Source organism: Sinohyriopsis cumingii, chromosome 15 (genome assembly GCF_028554795.1).
Source record: "Sinohyriopsis cumingii isolate HCF-2022 chromosome 15, ASM2855479v2, whole genome shotgun sequence".
NCBI classification, from domain to species: domain Eukaryota; kingdom Metazoa; phylum Mollusca; class Bivalvia; order Unionida; family Unionidae; genus Sinohyriopsis; species Sinohyriopsis cumingii.
Genome location: NC_142975.1, coordinates 141,550,616 through 141,572,057, shown reverse-complemented (window position 1 = coordinate 141,572,057; position 21,442 = coordinate 141,550,616). Strand labels below are relative to the sequence as shown.

Here is a 21,442-nt window from a genome sequence, read left to right as displayed (position 1 = left end):
TCAATCCAGTATCTCTTATTGTATTTTTGGCAATTATTCCTTAAGTCCATAACAGGAAGGTCATCTGAGTATGACTTGAAGTCAAATCATAAGGATTGGAGGGTATACATTCACTCTTGGTCCATACAGTAGGATGGTTAGTCAGCACTAACTGAATGCCCCCAGGTACAAAAGCACAATAATGGTGTGCCAACATAAAAATATGTTGTCAAGAGTTAACGCAAAATTTTCACCAAGGATGTACAAATATTGTATATGTACATGTATTTACAAAGTTGTCAACTTCCAAACCCATTCCAAAATGTTGCAAAGAAAGAATGGTTGAGATGCAGCGAGGATGTTCATATCATATAAACAGATAAAGCACGCATGTGCCATAAACAGTAACTCGAGTGCCAAAAGCCAGGTCTTCTGTTTGTCATTATCAATTTGGTAGTTTAGAATTAAATTATGACAACCTTGAAGAAATAAAAACAAGAGGCCCAAATTCTGTTACATAACCTGGCTTACATAACTTAAAGTGACACTCAAACACATAAAGAGGAAATCTCAACATAAATAACAGATTATTTTTTATAAAAATCTGTCTCACCATGAGCATTTAAAATTTTTCCTAAGGAACAGCTCATCACATGCTTACTAACCTTTCCTGATTTGGGTGACATCACAGATGAGGAATATTATTTTAAAAATGCAGCAAAACACCTGTATTTCAAGGCTGAATAAACAATTTCTCTAACTCCAGTGAATGAAAGCATGCATGAATAAATTACTTTTATTTTTTTAATATATTCACATCAAGTACTATGGAAAAGGAATTATAAGTCCAATCCCTTATATGCGAACTTGTGTACATATTTTAAAACTCATCCACGATCCTGATGATATAAGGTCGTATTTCAAGTTTGACCGAAATGAGATAAAAATATGGCTATCAAGATCTTGATGGTGATACCAATTAATCAAAATAAGAATTACAACTTCAACGTGGTTGCAAGCTCAGTGAATCTTCAGCATTATCAATTAATCAGTATGCATGGATTTCACTAACTTATCTGATATCTTAAGGATATAAGCATATATTCTAATTTTGATCAAAATCAGCCAAGAAATATGACCTTCCAAGTGGTAACAAAGTCAGCCAATCAGACGCAAGATCACCTCATTAAAATGCATAAATCTTGCTCATTATTGAACTCGTCCAAGATTTTGATGATATATATTCATATTCCAGGTTCAATCTAAACTGGATCGAAAATATGGTCAACAAACCATTGTTGTTAATGGATAACACACAATGGATGCAAAGTCGTATCATAAGCTCACTTGGTCTTGTGACCAGGTGAGCTAAAATATTAATAAATGGACAATGAAAATATTGTAAATGATTTGCAGTGCTTCATCAATACAGGCAATCTGACATACCTTTTTTTATGGGTCTGACTGATCGTTAACCATAAACACAAGTGTTCTACTGACCCAAGTGTCCATGTATGATGCCATGATGACCCCCATCATGTCTAATTTTCAAAGTCATTAACATAGAATTTTAAGGCATTATTTTACTTTAATCCACAACATCAGCAGCACCAGAAAAGTGATACTTATGTCTCACCATTTGTCACTGCGGGTAAGACAATAAATACCGTACCTTCATATAATCTTCGATGTCAAACATAAAAGGGGTCTGACCAAAGTTGGCTTCCAAAACTTCACCTGGTGTCTGAAGACCTACTGTGGGGTACAGATTTGACTGAAACAAAAAAATTCTGGACTTAGTGTCTTGCTGATGAAATTAAACTGAAGTTGTGATATATTTCATCTCACTTGCTCCATAATCATACGACAGTAACCCTGACCTTCATAACCCTGGAGATTTTGTATCTAAGTTATTAAAACAATATTAAATCTCTTCTGTTACACCTCTTCATCCATGTTTACAAGTGAGACAACAAGCCCACTACCCGAATGGCTAAATGACAAACTTTAAATAAAACACCAGCTGATAATCCTGTGCTACCAAAAATGACACCAAATACGAGTCATCTAGAGACAACATATCCTACTGTCCCCAGATGTGTGTGTGTGATTTGGTTTTTAACATAGCTTTAACCATTTTTCTACATATCGCTACAATGTCTGCAATATGGCAGTTTATAGGAATGTCTACCATTGGGGCAACATGCAACAAACGTGGCATCATGTCCCACCCAGTTACATTGTCCAGACACCAGACCAACCTTTCCTAACACTAACCTCTTAATGATAAGCACCAAGCGAGGCAGATGTTAGTACCAATTTTATAAGTCTCTGGTATGACTCGGTTGGGGTTAAAACCCACCACTTCTGCATCTGAGGCAAATGCTCCAACTACTTAGGCCACCAGTGGGTCTCCCCATGATATGTAAATGCTGATACTAAAAGCATCCTCAGATAGAAAGCAACCTGAGGTCCAGGCCTGGATATCATAAAACTCTTAGCTGGAGTTTGCAAACAAGTTTTCATTCTCATTCAAAATCAGCATTACAAAAGGAATGCAGTTTTTGACTGAATGACCAAAAATCTCAAAACCAGACTCATAGGTTACACAATATCCAACTCAAAATTTATGCTAGTATCCTAGGACCAAGCAATCTAAATTTTTATGCTAGTACCCTAGGACCAAGCAATCTAAATTTTTATGCTAGTACCCTAGGACCAAGCAATCTAAATTTTATGCTAGTACCCTAGGACCAAGCAATCTAAATTGTTATACTACTTCTGCTAAAGGATCCCTCAATTTAATAGTACTTGTGATAAACTTTTGCTTCCATGACAACATAAAAGATGCTCAATGTGGAAAATCTGATGTATCAAAAGGAACATACACACAGCTTGCTCAACATGTGTACCAAGTTTGGTTGAAATACTCAGAATGGTTTGAGTTATGCACTGGAAAAGTGTTCTAACAGACAGATGATGAACAAACAGTTTGACATATTGATAGCAATATCCTCCCCACCCATTTATTTACACTGGGGGAAGAGTGCAACAATTAAAATCAACCACAGGGTTTGGCTTTCTTACAAACAAGATGGATTTCTTTCACATGGAAGTTCAATCTTTAAATGACTAAGAGGATGCAGTCACCTGTATCTCCCCATGTAGTCAAAATGTTTTTTTGGGTGACAAAAGGATTTATAGAAGACAAGGAGTAAGTATTAACAAAAATACAGGTTAGTAATATAAACCATTCTTGCACTAGTTTAATTTTGGTCAAATTCATTACTGGTAATTAAGCTACATGTGATGTGTAAAGGTAACAACAATATTACAAGTCAGCATCTATTTTCTGTGTATCAGTTTTAGTGAAGAATTAAAAAAAATAAAAGGCACATCTTGAACAAGAATTAAAAAAATGTTTCATAAAGATGTTTTGAACAGGTTTTAATTTCACTCCTGACACAAATATTATATAATGATGGATGGTCAGACAAATGGAAAAACTGTCAAGATGCTGAAACTTGTAATTTCTCCACAGTGAAAGACACAACTTGATTATTAGTCTGAACTTAAACAAAAAACAGTAAAATATTAATTATCCACATGTGGATATTCCAGATTATTGCATGGGCTACCTGCATGTCCCTTAAATTATTCGCTTATTCTGATGTACATGTATCTGTAAATGAAACTAATTTGCTAACTGTGCCACCAACACAGAACAGATTAACAGTAATTAGAAGCAACCTACCATAAAATACTAACTTATAAGTTGAATCCAACTGCAAACAACTGAGATCTTGATCTGCCATAGCATAATGTAACTGCAGATCAGGGCCTATGTTGTTTGTTCTACTGACTGCTCCTAACAAACTGCACAAACCCAAATCTGCCAGTGCATTATGTGATGGCAGAACTGGGTCCATGCAGTTTACAGTTGGACTTGTCTTATATGCAAGTATATAAGGTAATCACTATAATCTCATACAACTGTAATTACAAAGGTAATATAAATAACATACTTAAATCACTGATGTAAAATTAGAAGGGAGGGTGGGAGACACTGAGGCACAAAGACAAAAGGTTTATTCATGCACTCAATTTTGTTTGCAATGTGAGTGGAACAGTGACAATATGTAATCTGTCATACAGAAATCTGAAGCTAATCAAGCACAATTTAAGATGCAAAAAAGTCCAATCAAAGGCATTCATTAGTCTAAGCCCAGGTAATTAAGTGTCAAAAATGATCAATTGTTACTTAAAAGCTGATAAAAATTAATCAGCACAGGTGTGAATATAATCCCTGACAGCTAAGTTTACTTTGATCAAAGCCCTTTGACACTTATGACACATCCATCACCTATTTCATATATTTCCATTAAAAAGTTCTGCTTTTTTGAGGTAATGATTATTGGATGAAAACTACATACCCCAATGGGTCTGGATAATTGATGTTTTACTATATATATTCTGCAGTTTATTTATATATGGATTACTATCATGATACTTGTCATATTAAAGACAATTACTATAGCAGATATTGTCATAAAGCATATACCACTAGTTTAATATAAGTCATAATTTTTGTAGAGGCATCTATATCACTACTCTATGTACTAAATTTCATAAACCTTTATACCACTAGCCTATTATATGTACTAAATTTCATAGACATCTATACCACTAGCCTATTATATGTACTAAATTTCATAGACATCTATACCACTAGCCTATTATATGTACTAAATTTCATAAACCTCTATACCACTAGCCTATTATATGTACTAAATTTCATAGACATCTATACCACTAGCCTATTATATGTACTAAATTTCATAGATATCTATACCAGTCTAATATATGTACTAAATTTAATAGACATATATCTATGTCATTAGTCTAATAAACATGTACTAAATTTCATAGAGAAATTAATATCACTAGTGAACATGTACTACATTTCACAGGGATACCTTCAACAGTTATGTGGTGTTACCGATAAACAAAAGTGTGGATGGATGGATGAACAACAAAAATTTTTTTATAGTAAATTATGCTTCTCCAAAAATATTTACCCAATCATATTACATTAAGAATATTATACTGCTACCTTGCGAATCCAGCACTACTAAAAGAAGAAAATAATCTTTGCCTCTCTATCTCATACAAAGGCCTATAACTCTTACACATTACATCCCATAGATTTATATGTTGATGTGAACAAATCTTGATTGGTTTTGGAGTTAGGTTCTGGAAATGAAATTGTTAATGATGTACCAATTGACAAAAACATTAAACATAATGCAGCTGAAGAACTGTTAATAGCAAAAGGAATATCTTTTGTGCTGAGGTGGCACCATAAAATGTTTTAACATACACAATACCAAAACAATTCAACATTTCACTGATATATCTTCAACAGTTTACCCCAGAAATGAAAATTTGGATAAGAGATAGATGGATTTACAGACAATTGGGAAAAATTAATCAAATTATTTAAACTAAAGCATAGTTAAGTGCAAAAATCACATCTGTATCACTGGTCAAATATGTCTACCATTTTCAGAGATACCTTGAATAGTTTTCAAGTCATGATCCAGAAATGAATGTTGGAGTAATGTTTGGATGGATTAATGGACAAACAGATGAAAATATTATTTTAAAAGAACATGAATGTGAAGCAGTGCAAATAGTAAAAGCCACACCACAACAATATGTCCAATATATCTACCAAATTTCACTGAGACAAAACAGTTTTAGAGTTTTTGACCCACAAACCAGGGTGGATAATGGATCTATGCATGAACAGACAAATGGCCCAAAACAGGAAAAATATTGCAGAACTGTGTATAGAAAATGACATACCATGACCACTAGCATAATATGTATTTCAAGTTTAATGGATATCTCTTAAATGCCTTTGTAGTTATGCTCCATAAACCAATGTTGTGGAACCTATGTCTATAGTGGAGGACACAACTACAGCAAATGTATCCCACCCGCAGACAATGACCCTGGGGAGCAAATGCATCCCACCCAAAAACAGTGACACAGGGAATCAAGTGCATCCCAACACTGACAGTGACCAAGTGCATTCCACACACAGATCCAAGAAAGCATAATGCAAAATCCATCATATATGTGTCATGTGTCTTTCTTCTATAATTGCCCATATAAAGTTTAATCTGAAAATATTTAAAATTGTTACTGTAACTGAAATATTTGTTCACCTGACCTCTGATATCCTCCCAGGGTGGGAGCCAAGGGTTCTCTCCTGCAAATTAGTACCCAGGAGCAATACAACAATGTTTTGTGAATTTCCCCAAGTGGTTTAAGAGATGTGGTGACAAATGAACTGATAATATCCCACACCAAAGCATAAGACATGCCAAACATTACAATTCTGCTTAGAGATTCCACATTGTGCATTAGTGCAGTTACACTACAGATTCCACATCCATTCTAGATGAGTTCCAATTTTGTCTGTCCTCACAGGTAGATTCTATGTGCTAAAGGTGAATGTTGATTGGACATGTCACTAGGATTTTCCTAGAAATCCGTATATTTTAGCCAGTGATATTACAGGCCAAAGTGTGAAGCAAATGGCAAGTATCTTTGCTGAAACGATTTGCTCTGAAAAATAACAATAATTAACAATGTTATCCTCACCCAAGTTACATCTGAAGTATCAGCCAGAGTATACAAGTGAAGTGGCATGTACTAGAACACTGCTGAAATGTATATGCCATTTTGTGCACACAGTGCAGGAAAATGGTGAGTATAACGGATGGAAATGGATGACTGTAGATGGCATATAACCAGATCAAAACATATGCAGCTGTCAAGCTGATAGTAACAAATGCCAAGACAGCATTTTGACTTTCCAAGCTCAGACCAGCAGATGATAAAGCGATTTATGCAGAGACATTATGAACTTTTGAGGGAAATCCTATAGCAGTAAATGATCATGACAACCATCTCTTCAAAAAGACTTTTCCCGATTTTGCAATGGCCAGTGAGTTCATATGCAGATGCACCAAAACTACAGCAATAATTAATGTTTTGGGAGATGAAACTAGTGCATAAATTTCAGAAACAATGAAAAATTATCGAATTTGGAATGGCAACTGATGGCAGTAGTACAAGGAAACTTCATCCTGCTGTTGTAAAATAATATGATGAAACTGCAGGAAAATATCCCATTGATCATGTCCTCATGTAACAGCACATATCTTGGTGAAGAAATATTCCTTCTTCTTGACAGCAAATTAAACAGTCTGTGCTATGGATGAACAATACTGCCTTTGGTTCAGACAATGCGAGTGTAATGACAGGCTGATGGAATGGTGTTCATATGTACATGAAAGAGAAGGATGGTGATGGCATACATTTTCCTGATTGTCTAAGTCATTTAATTCACACAGCTGCATGAAAAGCTGCCAATAAAACCTGAGCTGATGCTGGTGGACATATATTATTATTTAAGTTCAAAGCATTGAAAGGAGTTGAAAGAATTCCAAAGTCTCAATTGTACCAGCACACATAAATTTCTGAAGCACATCAGAAGTATGAACATAAGCAGGAGGATCCCTCTTGGCAGATGTATTAAGCAATTACTTTTAAAATGGAATGCCTTCAAGCTTTCACAGAATCAGAAGAGGCCAAGGCAGCTAGCAAAAGGAAAAAGAAATCAAGGCTAAGGAAGATGGCACTTTGTCCAGTAAAGACCATTTATATCATCAAGGAACAAAGCAATAGCTATCCAATGAGAGAACAAACAAGCCTAGCAAGCAGAGTGGCTTGAGAACCACTCCAGTTTAACAATTTCTAGTGACCACAGTAGTCAGAATGGGATGGACAGTTCTTCTGGCAGCACAAATTCCATTCAACTTCCAATAATGACAAATGTAAAAAGAAAGTCAGTCAGAAGGAAACCAGTTGATATAGATATAAAACATCCACTTCCAATTCCAGTGTCAACAAAAGCAGATGTCAAAGTAGGAATGTGATGACACCTAGAAAGATTATTAAGACTGAGAGAATACAGGAAACAGCTGGACTACATCATTTGCTTGTTTAAGAGGACACCAGTGTTTGTCAGTGTCAACCTATGTCACAGAATTGTGTGTACAAAATAACCTTTATATTATATATGAACAAAACAGAAGATGGGTTTCAATGCTTCATACAGTGTTATTGGGGGTGTATAGTTTTATCCTGGGTCATTTCACTCACTGGAGCACTCCAAGTACTGACAATGGAAAAACAGTTTTGTCTTGAATTTTCTGGCCATGGATTTGACTTTAGTACTTGTATTTCTAAATTTCTATGCATCATAACGATAGAGTTGTCAGGAAGCTCTCCCCTTCACAGAAGCAATCATCAGTTGTGAAGGTAAGTGATGAAACTGTAGTATCCTGAATGTTTAGGAATTTATTTTAAATGTCTACTAAGTCAGACACAGGTCACATAATACCATGCTACAGGATAGAATTTGGTCTGTTCCAAGTTACACATTCTAAAAGTGAACAGACTAGATGAAAATCAATTACATAATATTGTACACATTAAATGATGAGAAACATCCAACTTTTTACAATCCATTGCTATCAGTCTTGTCAGAGACAGATTTATGCATGAACTTGGCTATAATAATAATAACCTCGTACAGTCAATCTTATTAACAAATTTAATGTGTAAACTATGTCAGTTCATATGCAGGCATGTATAATGTACATCACAGTATTCAAACTCAAACATGTCTCATGTAATACCAAGATACTGCAATCAATGGTAACACTTTTGGAGATGATAAAACTGGTTATCTCTGTGTGAGGCAGAAAAGGTTCTGCACCACAGATCTGCTAAATAAGGAGGTCCTTGAGGGATCCATCAGCAGACTGGGAGGAGCAGATAACATAAAATTGTTCCTTAACAATTTGTTGGAAGCTGTGGATCAGAAATATCTTGTGATCAATGCCTGGATGCAAAACACCAGTACATGTGTTGATGATATGCTTCAGTTTTGAACCTTCATATCTGTTGATGAAAAATACATGACTTGTGAGAGCGAATCAACTAGTTATAAAGAACTAATGTATGTTGAGGCCCTAACAAGTACGTGTATAAATACCATGTTCATACCTAAATATTGCTCATACACATACACGAACACATACACAACACACATTTTTACCTATGTCTACACACTTGAACTGATAACACAACAATATACAAAGGATGTGAAAGTTTAGGTAAAACTTTATATGGAAATGTTTGCTGGAAATAGTAAACACTCAATAATTTACTGTCATAATTGACCAAGAAAGGAACCCCTGTATTCATATCCTTCCACGGTCATTATTAAAACTACTGAGTGAACTGTATTGCTCTGTAAAAGCAGATGCTGTAGCAAAAACATTACTAATGTGCAGTACAAGAAAGTACTAAATCAAAAGCAGTAGCATTGTGTGTGTGGGTGGTCATACAAAAGAGTGCATCAGACGTGGGAAATTCTCAGAAGCACAGTTCACACAGTACTACACTCGTGTATGACACTATTACTGTCCAACCTGCGTTTACGTTCTGCTTCCTGCAGAAGTTGCTAAATATCATGTTCAAGTCTGTTACAGAAGTTCAAGTCTGTAAAATATTTTCTCAACAGATTCCCCACATTACACGCTCTACAGATGAGCCACTTGTGAAGGAGTCCTGGGATGAGTCTGCCATGGAGTGGGCCTTGGGATCAAAGACTCCTTGGATAAAAAGGAATCATAATTTAAAAAAATTAAAATCCAAATTCAGCTTTCAGTGATTTATTTGGCATTGCCACCTCTTGCTACATAATATACAAGATCATGACATGAAAAACTGCCTTTGAATAAGCACTTTTCAAATGCAATGACAGAGACAGCACCAAAGCATCCTTGAGTCTTCCCCACTCGCTGTAAAATTTCCCTCTATCCAGTCCCATCCAAACTGATCTCCAGAGTTACCTACTTGGGATAGAAAAAAAGCAGATTTCTGCTATAAAAAAACAGAACTCTTTCAAGTCAAACTCTAAAGTTTGCCAATACTTACTGGCTGCAGACAAATACTATCACTGGAAAAGGTATGAGACATTACACAATCAAGGACACACTGAAAACGTGACAGAAATTCACGACAGAAATTCATGTTTTGAGTCTGTCACCATGACGATTGACATTATTTATCAAGCCCAAATCCAAACTGTTATAACATGAAGAGCTTTCAACCATTACTGATGTAATTTTCAGCAGATATTTGAAATGTATACCAGTTCATTAGTGTATAATATTTTTAAAAAAATGATTTTACATACTGTGCCATGCTTATAAGTCTACCTCTGACAATACATGCTGTGCTATACTATGCTTATGGGCAAGTGAGGCAGCCTATGATTTTTATATGGTGTGCTTATGAGCAAGTGAGGTAGCCTCTGATTTTTATATGCTGTACTTATGGGCAAGTGAGGTAGCCTCTGATTTGTAAATGCTATGCTTATGGGCAAGTGAGGCAGCCTCTGATTTGTATATGCTATGCTTATGGGTAAGTGAGGTAGCCTGATTTTTATATGCTATGCTTATGGGTAAGTGAAGTAGACTCTGATTTTTATAAGCTTTGCTTATGGACAGGTGAGGTAGCCTCTGATTTTCATATGCTATGCTTATGGGCAAGTGAGGAAGTCTCTGATTTGTATATGCTATGCTTATGGGCAAGTGAGGCAGCCTCTGATATTTATATGCTATGATTATGGGTAAGTGAGGTAGCCTCTTATTTTTATATGCTATGCTTATGGGCAAGTGAGGCAGCCTCTAATTTTTATGTGCTGTGCTATGCTTGTAAGTGAGGCAACCTCTTTTATATCCTGTGCTATGCTTATAAGCAAGGCAACCTCTTAATTTTATATGCTGTGCTATGCTCATGAGTGAGGCCACCTCGGATTGTTATATGCTATGCTATGCTAAACTTATGGGTAAGTGAGACAACCTCTGACTTCTATATACTGTGCTATGCTTATAAGTGAGGCCACCTCTGATTTATATCCTGTGCTATGCTTATGAGTAAATGAGCGAGGCTACCTCTGATTTTATATCCTGTGCTATGCTAAAGAGAATGTGAGGCTACCTTTGATTTTATATGCTGCACTTAGCTCATGAGTGATTGTGGTTACCTTTGCTCTGGAGAGGTCAAATGTATTGTGTACATGTTTGTACGGCTAAATTTAATTTTCTCCGCTATGCAAAACCTGACCTAACATCTAGAGACTGAATCTGCAACAAATGGATCAATGTACTTACTGGCAGGTCTGTGAATGTAGTGCCTGAAAAAGAAAGAAAAACGTTAAATCTATAATAAATATGAGAATTTTAATAAAAACCAAGTTAAACTAAACACTTGTTTCAAAAACATACACACTTCAGGTAGTTTTCTAAGCTATTTAAAAGTACATTTATGCTGACTTTTATGTTCATTCTGCATAAAAAGCATCACTAAAAACTGAATGTGTATATGATGTGAATACAGTTTTCACTGTAGTCTGACCTTGGGCTTATTGATGTCATACAGATCCTGAAACATGTAATTTTACAAAATCTGCATTTGTAATTTGTCTGCATCTGAAATGCATTCAAAATTCATTATGTTTGCACTCTATCTGCATTACATTCTTGTTGGCATTTCAGCTATCATTTCATTGTTTTTTATTTGGAGTCAAATGTTTTCTGAATTCTGTGTTAATCACTTCCATTCACTGTTTCCTTTCATTTTTATTTGCTTTAAATTAAAACGAAATTCACATACTGAAATTGGGTTTTCATTTCTGAAAGTGTTAATGGAATATAACTATTGTTTTTATATCTTAAAGTGTACCTTAATAAAAATTTAACTGAATAAAATATAAATAGCAGCACAGAATTTACAATACAGGGTTCATACAGAATTCCGAATGGTAAGTTCAAAGACTTTTCCTAAACTTTCAAAGACCACAAACATAGGTTTCCAAGACATATTTTCGCTAACATTTTGTATACAAGTTATGTTATATGAGAAAACAACGAATGCCAAATACTACAATACTGTTTAATGATGAAATAAAACTGAATGGGTCATCGAAATAAAGAAACCAGGAAAACTCAACTACATCCAAATCTAAAAAAAATGGACAATTTTATCTGTGATTATGGAAAGAAATTAAAATGTTTGGGCTTATTTCAATTTTCAAAGACTTTTGAAGACCTCAGGGTAATCTGCTCGATTTTCCCAAACTTTCAAGGCCTTGAAAATGCTACCTCATTTATCCCAAACTGTCAAAGACTGTATGAACCCTGCAATAAATAAAAACATATCGACAACTACAATGAATGTAAAAATACAGTTGCTGAGTATCTGTCAGCAAACTTTTATTCTTTTCATTTTGTTCAAATAAAACTGTACTGATAAAACCATAAAGGGTGCTTAGGTCTGCCTCAACTAAAACAGTAATATGTCTTTTACCGTTGAAAAGTCATGAGTGTAAAGAATTCAATCCCAAATAATCTTGTGAGAGAGTTTTCAACCATATAAATCATGCCACACCCTAAAATAATTGATATTCACATCCATCCAATCCAATTTTGTTTATTATTCATGGTTATGTGGCCTGCATTTTGTATACTGGCTCTCTTTTCTTCAAAATGCATTCAATATTTCATGTGAATTCAGCTATTTTTTTGTTTACATTCCGTCTGCATACACTTTTCATTTCACTGGTAAAATAGAGCGTTTCACCATCTTAAGCAGCATGAAAACTTGCAAACTGCAAGAATAAAAATTCATTTGAATTTACAACACTTTTTAAAAAAATCAAATTCACAATAGCTCTACAAGATCAAAAAACAAATTTTTTTATGTCTTCAGGACTGTTATGGGATAATTTCATTCCATTTTGTAGCCCTCAATAAAACTAACTCAGATGGGGAATACTGAAAAATTAAAGCCGTGAAATTATCTCACCTGTATGCTTGCAAGTATAACACCTATATCTGATACTTTTTACACACAAAACATTAACACTGTTAGTCATAAGTCTCAAGTAAGTGAGATGGGCAAGAAAAGAACTCAAACACCAGGATATAAACTTGAGCCCTTTAGTGATTATATCATATATAATATTCAGTTTAATACAGAAACTGATGATGTGTTTAAATTTTTTAAATAAAAAAATGTTCCATTTTCACAATGATAAGACATGCTTTCTGCTAAAGTGAACAAGAAAGGCATAACAGGAACTTAAGGTATATTAGTGGTTAAATTTTTGAAGTTCAATCAGAATGCAGCTACTGATGCAGAAGATGTGTGACAAACATTTTAATACAAAACTTTAACCGTTGATGTCAGTGAAATAACCAGAAAAGGACTTTATATATCATCATGCTTATACAGGTGATACAATAAATTATCTAGATGTGAAAACACTGACAGGCACAGAAAACTTAAAAACGAATTCAGTTTCCCCCTAATAAAAAACCACCAAGGGTTGGATTTCATACACAGAACTAGTCTGTACTTAAAATGTGTACAGAATTGGGCCTATGATTCAAGAAAACTTAAATATAACAGACCAATTAAATATCTTAGGTTTAAACTTTTGAATATATTTGTGAAAATGGGAAATTTTAGATTAAGCAAATCCAAATGCATTAATAGTACAGTAAGCCTTAATTTCTAAAAAAAAGTCGGAGCCCCCAGTGGCTCAAAGGCTATGATGCTTACACTTACAGATTAAAGACATCTCACATCTGTACGCATGGGTTCAAGGCTTGACTCAGCCAATGTGGGTAGGTGAGAAAGGACTGAAAATAACAAGATTTTCAAGATGGATGATATCTGACATCAGAACAGCACCATTTTCAGGTAGGAACAACCAGACACCATAAAAATTCTAGTGGTGAAAACAGAATGTCAACATGACTCTCCAATCAGGAGAAGTACTTATATGAAATCTTTCAAGATGACTGCCAGGGTAGCCCTATTGGAGGTCAAATTTGCATCATTTTCATTTAGGACCAACTAGAGATTATTAGAAGTCTGCTGGTGAAAATCCCATATCATTCTGACATTCTATTTAGAAGAAGAAGTGGTAAGATTTTCAAGACATGTTGGACACAAAGGAGGCAGATCAGCATAAGGACCAACTTGACATCATAAGAAGACTTTTTGTCAAAATTTCATGTTGATATGAACTTACATTCAGGTGAAGTAGCGATAATATTTTCAAGGTCACTGTTGTGGTGGCCGTACTAAATGTCCAAGCTGCACACTTTTTATTTTGGACTAACTAGACCATGGGATGAACATGTGTCTGTGTTTCATGGAAATCCTCGATGTAGTTTAGGAGGAGTAGCAATAACAAACTTGTGCCAATGGACACAATGATGACAGACAACCCAGTAAAGTTAAAAATATATGTCATTCTGATTACTCAAAGAACTTGTATGAAAATAAATTTAATCCACGGGTGGTTACTCATCAATGAAAAATACCTTCCCTCGGCATGAAGTATATGTTATTTAAACAGCCCTTAAGATGACAATAACCTCAGACCTCTAATATCTACTGGTTTCTTCATTATGTTAAGTGTAAGTCATCCTTAAATTATGATCATGGAATTTATTCCAGAACACAAGTTATTCTCCAAAACATTTTCTTTGAGACACAATGGTTGTGACCTTTGACCCAAACATAAATTAGCTTCTTCCATACCTAGCACTCAATTTTTTTTCAATATACATTGTCAACATATGCAAAAAAACATTTTTCTCTTTTCAGTTTATGACCTTGATCTTTGAACACTGACCTCAAAATGAAGTCTTCTCTACAACTCAACATGTAAGCAAATCAATTACTTTCATGAAAATCCATGATTAAATCATTGTTCTTTCAGTTACACTGACTTGACTGTTGGCTCCCAAACTTGATACATCACATCCATGCTTTATGTGAAAGCAATCCACAAAGGTTTGTCCAGGTTTGTCATATCGAACTAATGTTACTGTGCAGAAAATGCTGCTTATATCAGTCAGCAACACTGACCATTAACCTTTTCAAAGTTTTTCCTTACCCCAAGTGCAAGCCATCCACAAAGTCTGGTAACTAGTTGGTGGAAAACATGAGTGCTTGTGTGGAAAGCAAGCTGGTTACAGACAGACAAAATTATAACATAATATGTACCACTGTTGGGAAGGCAAGTAAAACTGGTAGCAAAATATGTTCACCTACCTAGATTGATTCCATTCTTTGTGTAAAAGCATGTGTTATCTATGAGATTCATACAACAACCAATTACATCACCGGTGGTGAAGGTGGGTCCATATGGCTCTCCAGTTCCAGAAGAACAAAAGGAGTTGCCATCATCACCATGGTAACCATATGAATGTTTGTCCCATCCTGAAACAAATGAGAACAGAGACATGTAAGACTGTCCTGAAGTACCCGATCTGATATTTATTGTCAACATACACATTTCATGATTTAATGTCTTGGCTATTCAGGAATTATATTTAAATGATTAACATAAACATATTTTTTTATCCTAAACTTTTGATGCATAAATCTTATTAAATTATTTGGATTGCTACGATTTATACATTATTTTTAAGTACAAACAGTATCTCATTGAGAGAAAAATTTATCCTCCTCCACCTCAGTAGCAGTTGCAATGCTTGTGCTGGTGGTATTAATAGTAATATTCAGAGGAGGAGGAAGAAGATTAAAGCCATCATCACTGCTAATAGTATTATGGAAATATTCACCTGGTAGTCTGTTCATATTTACTCCATGTGTAGAAAGTCCAATTCCCATGTATCTGAAGAAAAAATAATGTATCAATCATAATAAGGCATCTGTTAAAAAAGAGTAGTGAAAGAAGAGTAAAGGACAATATTCAACACGTACAAATTTGAACAAAGGAATGTTCCCAAGACAAATATAAAACCAATTAAATTTCCACTGACAGAAAGAACAATACATAACTCTATATAACCAAAATTTAAAAGACTGAACATTAAGAGGTTAGTGTTAGGACTGGTCGGCCTGGTGTCAGGATAATTTGATGGGTGGGGCATCATGCTACATGTCTGCAGCATGATCCCCAACCAGTGCTAAACATCACTATAAACTGCTACACTACAGACACTGTAGCAATATGACTAAAAAAGTGTTAAAGCTACATTAAAAATCCAAATCACACCCACAAACGAGTTCAGGACAATGCCATTTTAATACATCATTACTGCTGGCAGACCAGTGCATTTGAGGATCAGAAACTCATTAGGAACATTCAATTCCTTTGGACTTAAATAGAACCTTTTAGGATTACTTTGGATTCAATTCATAATACTGTAAGTTCCTCTTTCATTTTCATTTTATAACTTTGATATTAGTCAACTTTTACAAAACTTGTTTTATTTTGCTTCTTTCTGTGAGTTTATGACCACAATGTCATAACAGTGTACTATCTACAGGTAAAGTACAGTGAGAGAAATGTGGGCAGTATATATACTGTGTACATGGCAGTATAATAGATGGATGATGGGTGTGTATACTATCTACAGGTTACTATGGTACAGTAAAAGAAAAATGTGGACAGCATAGTACATGAATGATGTGTGTGTACTATCTACAGGTTAATATGGTACAGTAAAAGAGAAATGTGGGCAGTATAATGCATGGATTATGTGTGTGTGTGTACTAACTACAGGTTAATATGGTACAGTAAAAGAGAAATGTGGGCAGTATTATACATGGATTTGTAAGTGTACCATCTACAGGTTAATATGGTACAGTAAAAGAGAAATGTGGGCAGTATAATGCATGGATTATGTGTGTGTGTGTGTACTAACTACAGGTTAATATGGTACAGTAAAAGAGAAATGTGGGCAGTATTATACATGGATGTGTAAGTGTACCATCTACAGGTTAATATGGTACAGTAAAAGAGAAATGTGGGCAGTATAATGCATGGATTATGTGTGTGTGTGTGTGTACTAACTACAGGTTAATATGGTACAGTAAAAGAGAAATGTGGGCAGTATAATACATGGATGATGCATCTTGAACATCTCCACACCTGATAACTGCCTATCCACCCTGATCTCTCAGCCTTGGAGCTGCTGACCAGTCTGTGTTAATGTAGGTCAGCTACTTGTTCAAAACTTAAATTCTTACACAATGCAACTGTCTGCAGTGTGAACAAAGTCTGACCATCAAACTGTTTGGCATTTCATCCATTGTACAAGTGAATAGTGTGTAGTACACCTCTCCCTCGATAACTCGCGCACAAAAGGGTCCACAAACATAGACTGCACTATAAGTGAAGCGCAAGTTACTGAAGGACCTCCAAAAATTGAGAGAAAAAAATTGCTTTGACATCGTGAAAACTGGGAGGGAGGGGGGAGCGACGTTAGGGAACTGGGCTGTTTATTGACTGAATCCCCATTTTACAATCACATCAATAATAATTTTCAATAACAATCTTTTTCTAATAAAGTTGTTTGTTATTCTGTTTAAATAACATTTATTTTCAAAATGTCCAACATATGAAACATTGTTTGAACTTGGTTTCAACATACATCATGTGTACGCGAAAAAATTTGTGTATTACATCACTGCTTTTTGTTTTCTTGATGAGTCTGGTTCCAAAAGTGGTGTTTAATATTATCTTGCCAAATCGGGAGTCCACTCAGCAAGGAACTAGACTAACTGTTGATACACCACCAAACAAGATTCCTTTTATTAAAAAACAAGTGACATTTATTTTGTGAGACAATCGTCTACAAATAAACTCAATTTTTGTATTGCTCAAATAGGACAATATTGATGTCATGATTTCATTGGAATCAATAATGAAACTTCTTATCATCCTTGAGGATATCTCTAAAGTACCAATTCAAGAATTCTCTGAAACTCGCTTGCCCACAATGGTCCATTTCTGTGAAATCAAGCTTGTTATTTTACGAAGTATTCAGTTCGCTTGGCTGCCTTGTTATCTTTGATCACAGTTATGAAAGAGTCGGTTAATTTAAGGTAGTTTATGTTACATAAACAATAACATTTATAAGTGTTCGATTGATCAAATGAAGTGAGATCACCTGACATACGACCGGGGCCACTAGATTTTAAGTTTCTAGGATTTTCGTGCTTTTTAACTTTTCTTTCATTCTACCTCCTTTTTTTGATTCAAAAGACAACGTCATAATACAAAGAAGGCCAGCTTTTAATTCAGTGAACAATACAACAAATACTTCCGGAAGTCAGTTATCAAAACATGGTTGGCACCTAATTAGGTTCTCAGAGAAACGCTCAAGGACATTACTGTTAGTGTTACAGTAGATTGACTCATTTGCTTAGTATTTACATAGAATGATCAGTGCTTCAAAGGTAATCAGTTTTCTTTGAAGTTTCTGAAAAACTATTTTTCTAGGTACATTTTAAAAAAAGGCATTAGCTGTTTATTGGTCAATTGCAGAAGTTACTGTTCCTGCCTTCAAAGATTGGTTTACTGTAGTAAGTCCCAGTAGCATGACTATTGGAGTGCATCACAGCATACAATAATCAGACCAGATGTGAGCATAAGCGATTATGACATAACAACGAACTGTTAACACAAGTTTGATACACCGTCTAGCCAGCCTGGCTCAGATGCCTTGGCATGTCCCTAGGAAAGGCAATGGATGATGGGTGAGTCTACTATCTACAGGTTACTATGGTACAGTAATGGTGGCGCTATACAGTTTCGCATTTTGCATAGGGTTAGGAATTTAAAGAAAAAGAATGTCCCCGGCTTTCTTCACTGGTTATACTGGCTATTTAAAAAAGACCTTGTATATCTTAGGTATAATGCAAAGAACCTTTAATTCCCTTTATTTTGGTGTATGATTGATGGGTGTACTATGGGTTATAGAGTATACAGCTTGGCCTTACTTCAAATGTGCACCTTTCAAAAAAGTGCTAGCTCTACTTGGTCATTTTCACTTCCTGAACTTCAGAGGTCAATTGTATAAAAAAGAGCCGATAACTTTTTTTACATTTTATATATTTGGTAATTCATTCATTGCACTTTCAGAAGCTGGTATTGTCTAGTCTGGCAAAATTCATTTTCCCTATTTTAATAGCTGCTATGTATAGTGTACTTTAGACTAATTCAGACTGATTTTTTAACACAAGGGAGCAGTCATTTTAGTTAGCAGTGTGCTTAAATCATGTAAAATTTCCAAAAGTACAATATCCAAAAGAAATATCATCCACATTACATTAATGTAGCATAGAGGTATGCAAACGTTCTCTCCACTGTGCATGTTTTAAATGCGAACTACTTCACCTTACATACGTCACTCTCTCAAAAGTACATATTATCTGGTGAGCGCCACCATAAAGAAGATGTAGGTATTATTTTTTATGATTTAATTATGTTTATATGGCTGAAACATTTAAGTCGCAAGCATCAAAACAATCCTTATGAATAATTCTCCTGCCTTTTTCCCCACAGAACAGTATTTATGAGTGTCAGAGTCTCTAACAAGTCCAGCCTACCCCCCCCATGATAAAAGTGAGCTATTTTAAGAATGCACATTACATTTTGTAAACATAGCAACCAATGTTATGCTGAATGACAGGAACATGAAACTAGCCAGAATTATTTCTGAGATATCAACAATGAATTTTACAATTAGAAAAGGGAGGTAACTCATCAGCTTCATAAAGGTCAAAGGTCAAAGTGTAAAATATTTGCCTATTGTTTAATATGGAAGAAGCGAATTCACTTTCTCTTCATTTATTTTTTTATTTCATTGCAAATAAATGAAAAGAAACATTTTCACCATATATTTCTGTCACTTATTGCAACAGTTTTAAATTTAAGTTGACTCTATTCCTATATTCTAAGTCTTCTAATTTCCCCATAATTAAGGTCACTACTCACACAAACATACCTCATGGCAAGTTATGTAAGCAAGAGAAAAATGATCATAATTAGCTTATTTTCATGCTTAAATGCAATATGAATGTACCATTTTATTCAGAACATCATACATAATTATACGAAAATAAAAAAAAATAATTGCAAACATTTTTTTATTTTCTTTAAGGTGGCGCTATACAGTTTTGCATTTTGCATAGGGTTAGGAATTTAAAGAAAAAGAATGTCCCCGGCTTTCTTCACTGGTTATACTGGCTATTTAAAAAAGACCTTGTATATCTTAGGTATAATGCAAAGAACCTTTAATTCCCTTTATTTTGGTGTATGATTGATGGGTGTACTATGGGTTATAGAGTATACAGCTTGGCCTTACTTCAAATGTGCACCTTTCAAAAAAGTGCTAGCTCTACTTGGTCATTTTCACTTCCTGAACTTCAGAGGTCAATTGTATAAAAAAGAGCCGATAACTTTTTTTACATTTTATATATTTGGTAATTCATTCATTGCACTTTCAGAAGCTGGTATTGTCTAGTCTGGCAAAATTCATTTTCCCTATTTTAATAGCTGCTATGTATAGTGTACTTTAGACTAATTCAGACTGATTTTTTAACACAAGGGAGCAGTCATTTTAGTTAGCAGTGTGCTTAAATCATGTAAAATTTCCAAAAGTACAATATCCAAAAGAAATATCATCCACATTACATTAATGTAGCATAGAGGTATGCAAACGTTCTCTCCACTGTGCATGTTTTAAATGCGAACTACTTCACCTTACATACGTCACTCTCTCAAAAGTACATATTATCTGGTGAGCGCCACCAATAGAGAAATGTGTGCACTATAATAGATGGATGATGCATGTGTGTGTACTATCTACAGGTTAATATGGTACAGTAATAGAGAAATGTGTGCAGTATAATAGATGAATGATGATTAAGTATACTACCTACAGGTTACTATGGTACAGTAATAGAGAAATGTGTGCACTATAATAGATGGATGATGCGTGTGTGTGTACTACCTACAGGTTAATATGGTACAGTATAAGAGAAATGTGATTGTTGTTGTGGGGTTTAACGCCATTTTTCAGCACTTGATTGGCTATACATGGCGGCCAGTATTAATGGTGGAGGAAGAACCTGGGAAAACCCAGGAAAGAACCACCGACCCACGAGAAGCTACTGGCAAGCTTTCTCACATACCCACATTGGCTGAATCTTAGACTCGAACCGCCGCAGACAGAGGTGAGATGGCAGTGATCCGTAACGAAGAGCGCTTTAGACCACTCGGCCACTCGGGGCCCCAGAGAAATGTGAGCAGTATAATGCATGGATGATGATTAAGTGTACTACCTACAGGTTACTATGGTACAGTAATAAAGAAATGTGTGCACTATAATAGATGGATGATGCATGTGTGTGTACTATCTACAGGTTATGATGGTACAGTAATAGAGAAATGTGTGCACTATAATAGATGGACGAT

The 21,442-nt window shown here is 35.0% G+C and overlaps 1 protein-coding gene across 1 annotated transcript in view; it reads right to left on the bottom strand.

Annotated features, from left to right (window-relative positions):
* The window catches only part of LOC149782934 (ran-binding protein 9-like), a 74,975-nt gene that overhangs the window by 36,980 nt on the left and 16,553 nt on the right, over positions 1–21,442 (bottom strand). Inside the window, exons 3-6 of the mRNA XM_089934494.1 lie at positions 15,795–15,847; positions 15,262–15,429; positions 11,304–11,326; positions 1,652–1,753 (exon numbers count right to left, since the gene is read on the bottom strand). Of these exons, the coding sequence (XP_089790620.1) occupies positions 1,652–1,753; positions 11,304–11,326; positions 15,262–15,429; positions 15,795–15,847 (346 nt within the window). The remainder of the gene's footprint in view (positions 1–1,651; positions 1,754–11,303; positions 11,327–15,261; positions 15,430–15,794; positions 15,848–21,442) is intronic.